We start from the raw sequence: 11,389 nt of genomic DNA on the forward strand, positions 1-11,389 counted from the left end.
AATAATTAAATATTTTATGCAATTTCTACTTTAATAGCTTCTTCATCAAAATATTTTAAAACTTCAAATTTTGATTATCATATAATTCATTCATAATATTATAAAGGCCTTCAGTCATAATGTAATATGTATCTCTCTCATTTTCTGTTAGCACCCGTAGAATTTATGCTTTAAATTAAAGTTGAAAGAATTTATCTTCAATTAATAATATTTTTTACTGAAACAAAGCATTTTTTTATAATCTGATTACTGAAAATAGAGTCACTCAGCGTTTAAACTTTATGGGCACTAAAGAATATCTTTTTAAATTTATGTAATATCTCAAGAGTTGGTCAACAAAATTTTCTTAGATTCATTATGAGCAGATCGATTAATTAACAATGTTTAAATTTAAATGCATCAAACACTAAGAAAATAAAACGAATCGTTTAAAATAAACGGTTGAAAACAGGTTTTAAAAAAACTATTTAAATACGATGTACTTAAAACTATAAGCATATACAAAAAATATATAACTAACATAAATACAATTTACTTACAAAAGCATGCAACTAACCCAAAAATAATTTAAATCATCCGTTGATAACGTTGTCATGGCAACAATCAGAACAGAATGCGCATGCGTGAATTTTCTTCGCCGGTTACGTAACGCAAATACGTGATTTTTTCTACGCCAGTTGGGGTAACGCTATGCGGATTAGAAATTTTTAATTTCCTTTATTCTGTTTTATTTTAATTCAAAAGTACTTCAGAATGAATCTGAAAGATTGATTCATTAACAATGTTTAATTTTAAATGCATCAAACATTAAGAAAATAAACAGAACCGATTGAAATAATCCACCGAAAAATTTTAACCCTAGCCTCATTACTGTTGGGAGAAAAAAAACTGAAGCCTTTCTCGTTTGGCGCTGGGGATAATGGAAGATTTTTTTGGCGGAAAAGTTGGCGGTGGGGAAAATGGAAGATTTTTTTGGCGGGAAAGTTAGTTTTTAATTAATAATTAAAATTCTAATTAAAAATTCGAAAAAAGAAACCCCAGGTGCACATTCCCAACCTCCAAGGTATACATGTACCAAATTTGGTAGCTGCATGTCAAACGGTCTGGCCTGTAGAGCGCCAACACACACACACACATTGAGCTTTATTATAAGTATAGATTTACTTTATACTCTTTCAAATTTCGTTTTATGCTTCAAATTTTTACTTTATGTTTGAAATGTTTCTGCCAATTATCATCATGTAATCATTTTTCCATATTTGTAAATTTATTTCAAATCTTAATCTTATTTGTTATATTGTGTTTTGATGTTTGTATATTGTATTTTGTATTTGGTTTGTGAATTTTTTTAATCTTGTGTTTCATTTCTTCTACCTAAATTTGATTTTATAATCTAGTTTTTTTGTTTGTTTTATTTTATTGTATGTTTGCTGAGTTTCTCCCAATGTATCGCTTCAGTTATGTTGCATTACTTTCTTTCTGTTAAAATTACCTTAACCTTTTATTTTTCATATTTTCTTTCCAAGGCATCATAATTTTTAATTCAGTTTATTCCATTTATACCTTAACTAACAAAGTTTATTAATTTAAACTCGTTAAAATTATTCTGTAATGTTAACTTCATTAATTTACAGTAATCCTTGTAAAATTTCCTATAATTCCGGGAGATCAGTGCTTTTACTGTCATCCTTTATGTTGAGAATGTTCTCTTATTAAAACTCTGCCTTTAAGTGAAGTTATCCTCCAAAACTGTAATGTAGTCAATTTTGATGCCAAGGAAATCTGTACAAAAATTAAAAATTTTAATATGTATTCAAGAAAATCTTACAATTTATCGTATTGAGTGATTTTCCTTTTTTTTTCCCCTCAGATAAATTAAATGGAACATAAACAAAACTAAACGCAAAATTAAAATAATAATAATAATAACTGTATTGGAGTTTTTTAATTGCATTACAATTGAAAAATTTGCCTCAGCTTTCTCTTTCACTTTTCAACAAACAGAACTCGAATAATGGAGCATTTCTTTTACTTTCAAATTGGTTCCGCAAATTGTAAACAGAGCTGGTATGACAGATAACGGGCGCATGCGCTGTGTAATATTTAGTTACGAGTTATTACATCGAATATTGTCTTTTACTTGGTAACTAATCCCAAATAATAGTACAAGTTTCTTGGATTAAAATAATTTAACTGGTAACTTTCTCAATAAATGTCACAAATTCAAATATGTGAAAAATTGTACTTAAATAATTCAAGCATCAATCGCAATAGAGCATGCATTATAACTATACAATATCACAGAGCAGATATAGCAGAACTCACTAGACTTTATTCGGTTCTTTTGTTCTGCTAACTTTGAAATTAACTATAGATGAGTACTCTATTTTACATAAACGTGAAAATGCAAGATTTCTGGAACTTTATCCTTATCTCGAGAACCAATTTTTTGCCAAATTTCTAGATCTCAGACCTTCTAAATAAGGGCTTGATGCCATATTTGATCGCCAAGTGACTAGAAAAATTCGCCAAGTCAAAATCACCCCAATTATTTGTACATAACGTAAGCACTTACACCTTTTTTGATGGTTATATCTCATGAATTAAAGCAGGTTATGTTTTTTCTTCTCTCCGTAGATGAATGGTGTCGCGATCCCCCAGAGAACTTAGTTCTCAATGGACAGCTGGAAATAAATCGGAACAAAGCAATGCTCACTTGCAACGAAGGCTTCAAAGAGAAGGACAACAGGCGAGTTTATGCAACTTGTGAAGGTAACAAGTGGTCATATCTGCGACTACAGTGCATGGGTGAGAACAATAACTTAATTTTATTATAATGAATTATCCGATAATATGGGAGAGTATATTACAGGAATTGTTAGATTCTTTTGTTTGGTCCATTTTTGTATATGAACAATCATTAAAAAATTTAAAATGCAAATTTTGATAAATTCCAACATCTGAATTCCTTTGAATCTTAGCACAACTTTCTTACTTGTCTGTATGCCCTTTTGCAACAAAACTGTCGATTTGAATCAAACTGAAACAAAAATCAGTTAAATGCATCTGCAAATGTTCTTCATTCAAATCTGTACTAAACTTTGGTCAATGGGAATGCAATAACTTACCAGGCTTAAAAGATTCAATTTTATAGAATATGACATTTGCACCAAAATTTCAGACCGTTAACAAAATCCATGCTACATGGATTGCTTTTATTCTTTATTCCTCTCTATATACGTCAACATAAAAAATTCTGTCAAATTTCAGATTTTTTGCCATCCCTTTCAAAGGCAATAAATTCTTCTCAAGACAAAATTTTTAAAACCTTTTTTACTTGCCCAGATAATGTTCTTTGGATCTTTTGCATAATGAACGATTTTTAGTGCCTAATAAAGACAACAGATGACAGCGTCAATTCTTTTTTTTTTTTTTTCTTATCGATTTATACAACCATTGCTATCGTTTTCTTGGAAGAAATTGAAAATATTCACCCTTAAAAAAATATCTCATGTTTTAAGAAAATTATATTTTTAACTGAATTGTAGATGATTCTTAAAATGTATGAATAATTTTATGCCATAAGTTTTGGTAAATCTTGAAAAATTATTTGAAATTAATATATTATTATTAGAAAATGAGAAAGTATTTTTCAGGTGAAAAAAATTTTTTAAACTTAATTATACATTACAGACATTTTTCCATATTAAAATGTTCACATTTAAGCATGTGACACAATGCTATCAAACTTTTCATTGATATAATGATAAGTTTCCTAACAATAATAAGTATTTCCTCATAAACATCCTAATAATACATATTTTCTAATAAGTTGTCTAATGATAATAAGTATTTCCTAAAAATTTCCTAATAATAAAAAATATTTTTTAATAAGTTTCCTAATAATAATAAGTATTTCCTAATAAGTTTCCCAATGATAATAAGTATTTTCTAATAAGTTTTATGATAATAATAAGGGTTTCCAAAAAATAATAACTATTTCTTAATACGTTTCCTGATAATAATAAGTACTTTCTAATAAGTTTCTTAATAATAATAACTATTTTCTAATAAATTTTCTGATAATAATAAATATTTCCTAATAATAAAAAGTATTTCTTAATAAGTTATTATTAAGATAATAATAAATAAATATTTATTATTATTATTATTATTTAATAAAATAAATATTCCCTAATAATAAAAAGTACCTCCTAATAAGTTTCCTAATAATAATAAATATTTCTTAATTTAATAAGTTTCCTAATAATAATAAGTATTTCTTAGTAAATTTCTAATAAAATAAGTAATTCTTAATAATAAAAAAGTACTTCCTAATAAGTTTCCTAATAATAATAAGTATATCCTAAGTGAAATCCTAATAACAGACTGTCGCTAAATATTTTATTTTAGAAATTCTTTGCGATTCTGCTGTTACCAACATAAGTAATTCAGAGGGACAGTGGGATATCAATGGCAAAACCAGCAAGATATCAGTTGGAACGACAATGTCACTGAAATGCAAAGAAGGGTACAAACCTGAAGGAAAGCCACTGACAGTGACATGTCTCAAAAATGGAAACTGGACAAAAACATCGGCGATATGTAAAAGTGAGATTTTTTTTTTTTTTTTTTTTTTTTGCGTGCTTTTATCTAACTTGTCTGCTTTCATGTTTGCAAAGACGGAGGAAGATTTTTGAACTAAGCAAACAGAAAGTATTGCAATCGTCAAATAATTGGAACTGAGATTTTAGACGAATCCCCACGTTTTAGAGCTTCCCAAGTCCGAAAAACATATTTTAGAATTATATCTTTTTGTATTTCTATCAACACGATGGCTGAAAAACGATTTGAGTCTATCAGAAGAAGTTTGATGAGTGATCTTTATACCAAATATGCAGATTTATAATCAAATTTTGAATGAAATCGAAACACAAGGAAAATGGATAACATCTGGCACACAAATTCAGCATTTAAAGAGTAAATCCGTATCAATTTTTGATATAAAAGGCTAGAGGCTAGTCGTCTTTCGATGTGGTCTCTCACTTGGTTTGGTTTAGTTGTATTAACGTCCCGTTTTAAGCAACATTAGGGCTATTTTGGGACGGACCTCGTAATTTTGAACCGCGGTCAGATGACGAGGACGGCACCTGAGCTGGCACCCCCTTCTCCACACCAGCGGGGGGACGTTTGGCCCTGACGGATTTAACGTGCAACAGACCCCCTTACACGACGGTTCTTCGGTGGAACCGGGTCATGAACCTGAAACCCTACACCTCACAAGCCAAGACCTTACCAGCATGCCACCGCGGCCCCTGTATTCTCTCACATTCATTTAAATACAATACCTTAAAAATACAAAAATATTGACAAAAGAAATATGGTACAACATTTTGGCATCTAATTTCAGATCCTTTTATAATTTTGAATCAAATTCGTCAAAAAAAAAACGATAATGAAAAGTTGGTTTATACTTTCATTTGCAGCAAAAGTTATATCTCAAAAACACATTGATATATGAAATTTAGTAAACATAAAGTTTAGTAATTTAGTATGAAATTTAGTTTGTAAATAAAATTTTAGTTCTATATTAAATTTTTGTTTCACATAGTCAGCAATAAAACATCCAAAAGGGTTATCCAGTTTTCTTTATTATACTACAAGGCGCAAAATTCTCTTGTGTGTGTTTTGAATAAAAAATGCTAAGCATTCATGACATTCACGATTTTGATTAAGGGCCACAATTTTGTGAAGAGTTGGGAAAATATCACCATCATTATACAGAGCATGCGCGAAAGTTTCGAGGAGACCATTCCCGCTGGTTTAATATATTTTTCCTCACTTGCTAACACGTTAGAGTTCTAAAATTTTGTGCAATGTGCGTTCTAACTGACAATATCTGTCTATATTTACAAATTTGGGTCAACTAATAATAAAAAGGAATAAATGCCTGCATCTTTTACCCTCGATACAAAGAGGCAAAATTTGCCATAAACATACTTTGTTGGTTAAGAATTTGTAAGTAGGGACGAATTTATAATTTTAATTAGTATTTTAATTAGAATTTTAATTTTAATTATAATTTTAATTTTAAAATTGTGAGTGGAACTTTAATGCTTTTGAGCGATAACTTCTAAAAGTTTTAGAGCACAAAAATTATTTTTATAATATCTTTAAAATTCAAAAAAAAAAAATTTATTTTCAACTATGCCAATTAATTTGGCTTATGATTTTCTTTGATTTCATATTTTTCAAATTTCTTTAAAAAATATTTTACAAAAGTTTTTTGTAATGATTGTTGTGCAATCGTAAAAATTTTTATTCTCACATTTTATTTCATTAAAAAAATTTGTGAAGTATCTACCAAAGTCTACTATATTATTGAATATATTAGGAAATCAATCCAATATTTTAACTGATTAAGTTCTATTTTTAATTTTTTATAAAGCAGATTTTAATCCACATAATATGCTTACGTAATACTCGCAAATTTAGTGTCACTATTTCTGTTTTGAAATCAACATTGCATTAAGAATAGAAATGTGAAAATATTACACGTGTAAGACAACTTGTAATTCACTAGTAACTGAAGACATGAATTTCCTCAATCAACCAGAAACATGGAGTCAAAATGATTCCATTGCTATCTTTCTTTTATGTCTTTTGTAAACAGCGTTGGAATTTATTTCGTAAACACAATACATTCTGGAAATCATGTAGTTACCAAAAATATTAAAAATGTTGAAGGTTATAATATTAAATGATGAAAGATGTTATAAGAAAAACTTAAAAACTAATTTAATATTTACTTAGTTTAGATATTACATAATTACACTAATATTAATAACTGTTTGAATTTAGCAAACAAAACGAATACAATATTTTGAAATATTATTTTAAGAATGTTTCCTTATTACTTTTGCATTATTCAAATTAAAAGCAGTTTCAGAGACATGGAGTCAATAACTCTATAAATAACAACAAAAACTTTGAAAAAGTATAACTCAGTTATACACACGTGTTCATACTTAGACTTTTGCCAACATACTGCTGAAAGAACAACTTGAAGGTGCAGAGGAGATTATTGTATTCAAGGACAAAATACCACGTGATTATCAGAGCTAATGAACAAAGGGGAATCATTTTGACTTCAGTCTTCAGGTATAGGTTAATGATAAGAGGAGCCCTACTAGGCAAACTTTCAAGTGTCACAGACATTACATGACGTGAAAAGTGTGATTATCTCATGTAAGGGAAGCATTAAGTTCAAGGCAACTAAAACAAGTTGCTTAAGTTTTTGTCTCAATTTAAATTTAAAATATTTTGTTGGGGGAGCTATCAATATCATATTTTACATAAAAATTTTAATTTGATTAAAAATTTGAAAGATTTAAATGAAATCAAGTACAATATTCCAATGAACAAACTGGTCGCCGAAAATAATTCATTTTATAATATTTTCAAATTATTATTAGTTAATGAGTTTATTTTAATTAGATTTCAATTCCGTCGAAAAGACAATCGGGAAGGAATTTATTTAAAAATTTTATTTATAAAATTTAATACCATTAAATTTCCAATGATAAAAGAAATCTCGATATAGCGTATATCTATATAGCGTATAAAAGATATTATATTATAAGATAAGATATATTTTTTTTAATATTTCGTTTTGGAGCATTCCTTTGAAAGAAGCACCAAAAACTGTTATTTATATATTTTCTCTGTTGATTTGATTCTTTTGCTTTAAAAAAAAAACTTACAATTTAGTAATATTCTTATTCTTTATTTTTAGAAGGCAAACCTCAAAAGGATTATAAAATTCTAGGTAATGTTGTCCCATGTTTTTATATATTTCATTGGTTTAAATAAGCATATTATCTAATTCCAATCTGTAACTATTGTCTTTACATTTCCAAATCCTATGCTAAATATTCTTTTCTTTAAATCTTTAAAATAAATTGAAAATTAATTTAATTCGAATTATTTTGTAGCTATTGCTGTTGGAGCTGTGGTAGCCTTAATAATCCTCATCCTGCTGGGTTTGACAATATTCTTGATTCAAAGGAAAAAGTACGTTGCCTGTATTTTCTTTAATCGTATTGAAAAAATTAGTTATTTTATTGGCATTCTTAAGGAAAGTGAGCTTAAAAATTCAATTAAATTGATTACATTTTTTGCACATTTTTCCATACTATTACCTGACATAGCATAACATTTGCTCTGATTAAAGTATTCATGTAAGTTTAAAATCCTCGAGGAATTTCTATACAAAAATTTCTGATTTGCATATACTGGTAATTTAAAAAATTACGGAAGAATTAAACGTTTTTATCAATGAATATACACAAGAATTTTTGTATGCATATTATTATTTTTAAATATTTCATATTTTTAATTTCAGTAATAATATCATTTAGTTTCCAAAAAGACAAGAGCACTACATAATCTTTATTAAGAAAAAAAGAATTAATATTCTTTCAGTTCTTATTATTTCCATCACTTTGCTCACATTATTTCTTTTTCTAAAAAGTATGCAATATCATTTGAAATTTTTATATATGTATTTCGTTATCAAATTACTCCAGAAGATATACATTTACGGGAGGTGTTGGGCCGTAACTGGTGAATACGGTTGGCGCTTCTATCATTGACGCTTTTAAAATAAACTAACTATATGGAGAGGGTTTGCAATGAACGATTTAATCAAAGGGTGCTAGTCATGGCAAATACACTCCCATGTTTTCACAGAACCAATAACCTAGTTTCTCTAAGATTAGTTGATCTTCATATGTCATACGAGATATTCTAAATTTGTATAATGCTTACTGCCTTTGTTGTTGTTTTTAAGTAAACTCTTTATAAATCTTAAACAAATGATGAATTTTATTTATTTTATGTATTAATATTTATGAAACCCTATCGTATAGAAATATCTGCCCTATACCCATTAGAGGATACCCCCGGGGGGGGCACCTCGAAATGAGGATGAGATGCTTCCGGCATGGTGGTTGGATCTCGCCATCCTAGAGGGTACACTAATAGGTGGGGGATCTGGCTCCTCCCATCGATGACGGGAAGTACTTCCTTCGGGGAGGGTTGTACCGTGGCCGGTGTCGGCCCTTAGGACTCAACCACAGTTCCCGCCAATGTTGCTGTTGCGGCGGTCCGGTCATTCAGTCTCTATGGTTTTAATCCGTGTGCCTTCGAGCGGGTCGGAGAGTTAGATGGTTGACTTACCCATTAGAGGAACCCCAGTCGCTGCCAGGCATGAATGCTGACTCTGAGAAAAATGGGTTATCGCTAAGATTAGACAGATTTTATCAGAGGCCTTGCTGACAATATAATATCGAAATATCCTCATAAAATCAAATATTTGTAAATAACTAATGTTGAATTTTATTTTATGTATTCTGATTTCTATAACTCTATGGTACAGAAATGTCAGCAGTATTCCCACTAGAAGAACAACAGCCGTTGCCAAGCTTGATTGTTGTCTTTAAGAAATAGTGAGAAATGATTGCGCAGATTTTTTCAGAAGTTTTGAGTACAAAAAAACATCGAAATATCCTCAGAAAACTCATTAAATTATTTTAAAGATAACATCCATTATTGTTCCTTTTTTTATCATTTATATATGATTGTTACATGCAGATTAATAAAATAATGAAAATTATCAAACGCATAATTTTGAATCCAAAAATTAAAAATGAATTATTAAAAAATTAAAGGCATATTTCTTCTTATATGAATTATAATCTAACGACAACATATTTATTTATTATTTTTATTTTTTAGATCTAGAGAAGTAGTGGTCATATATAAACCTGGCGAAAATAATAGCTACTCTGCGCCTCCTTCCGTTGGCGGTCACAGCAACACAGGTCTATCCGAAGCAGAATATTCTACTGTATACTATGAAGCAATACAAAACAACCAATTTGATCCCAGAGCGCCTCCTCCAAAACCGCCAAATTTGGCTCCAAAACTAGACAGAGGTTATTCGAAACCCGTTGACGATCGATCGCCATATACTAATACCCCTAATCAATATCCTACAGATTTGGCATTTGGGACACTCACCAAATCATCTTCACTTTATAATTCTATGAATTGAATTTACAGACATTTTACAAGAATTTACACAGTGGATAAAAAAGAAGCGAAACACAAGTTTCAAATAGAAGAAAAATTATTGCAATTTCTAATTTTTACCAAATTATGTCAACAAGCGCTTTTTCCAGATATATAGTAAAGGATTTTTTTCCTTGTAATCAATTGAAGATGAATTTTTGTTTCTGTTTTAAAGAACATGGTATTAATTTGATGAAGGGAATAATAATCAAACAAATCAAACGATGAAAAACTTTTTTAAATAACATTTTAATGTAGATTTATAAGAAAACTTTTTTCTTGCCAATTTTTGATTTAAATGAAATGTATTAAATGAGATATTGTGACTATTTAATGAACAGATAAGACAGCAAATCAATTAAAAAATGAACACTTTCAGAGAAAGTTTATTTTATAATGGAACACCAAACAGTTGAAAATATGTAACTTACTAATTGTTCAAAAATTTGAAATTATTAAGTTCTATCAACTATAATCTGAAATAAAAATATAAAATAATAAAGTGCTAAAGAAAAAAATGATAGCAAAAAATTGGCAACTGGGTCTTGTTTAAGAAAGGTAATCAATTTTCTCAATTTCATCCCCCCCAAAAAAAATATTTAAATAAGAAAAAAGTGAATATACAAATTTAAATATTGCAACTTTCAAATTTTAGCAGTTCATTGATTCCATAATAACTTTTATAAAAAAAAAAATGCAATGCATTAAAGTATTTGCTTCATATACTGAAAATATGTGAAACATTTACGTGAAATTCTGAAGCTTTAAACAAAAATTTTCCACTTTTCACGAATCAAGTCTTGAATTTCATTCTTTTAAATTAATGATCTCTTGCATCAAGCTCCTGATTGATCTTTCTCAAAGTGGCCATTAAAGTAGTTTAAATTATTTGAAATAGTGATATGCATAGCTTTATATCTCGGTTACATTTAATTACAGAATAACAGAATATTTTTTTAAATGTCAGGGTATAAAGAAAATTTTACTAAATATGATTAAGAAATAATATAAATATTAAGATTTCATAATTTTTAGCACTGTATTTATTCATTCAAACAACATAAAAAAGTAATTTTTATTTCTTTATACCCTGAAGAAATTCTCTAATTTGAAGTACATGTCTATCTTTAATAGATTAGCAATTAGCTATTGGATCATGATTAGAATTGAAACCATGTGTAACAGCCTATTTCTTGCCTTTCATATTAAAGAATATATTCATAACTGGCAGGAAGCATCTGCAAAATGTCACAGA

General features: G+C 28.6%; 1 protein-coding gene across 1 annotated transcript in view; it reads left to right on the top strand.

The window, feature by feature from the left end:
- The window catches only part of LOC129989110 (sushi, von Willebrand factor type A, EGF and pentraxin domain-containing protein 1-like), a 42,473-nt gene extending 32,190 nt beyond the window's left edge, over positions 1–10,283 (top strand). The window contains exons 6-10 of the mRNA XM_056097435.1: positions 2,638–2,808; positions 4,414–4,611; positions 7,796–7,828; positions 7,995–8,073; positions 9,799–10,283. Of these exons, the coding sequence (XP_055953410.1) occupies positions 2,638–2,808; positions 4,414–4,611; positions 7,796–7,828; positions 7,995–8,073; positions 9,799–10,117 (800 nt within the window). The 3' untranslated portion in view covers positions 10,118–10,283. The remainder of the gene's footprint in view (positions 1–2,637; positions 2,809–4,413; positions 4,612–7,795; positions 7,829–7,994; positions 8,074–9,798) is intronic.
- Positions 10,284–11,389: the final 1,106 nt, after the last annotated feature.

Source organism: Argiope bruennichi, chromosome 10 (assembly GCF_947563725.1).
Source record: "Argiope bruennichi chromosome 10, qqArgBrue1.1, whole genome shotgun sequence".
Lineage (NCBI taxonomy): Eukaryota > Metazoa > Arthropoda > Arachnida > Araneae > Araneidae > Argiope > Argiope bruennichi.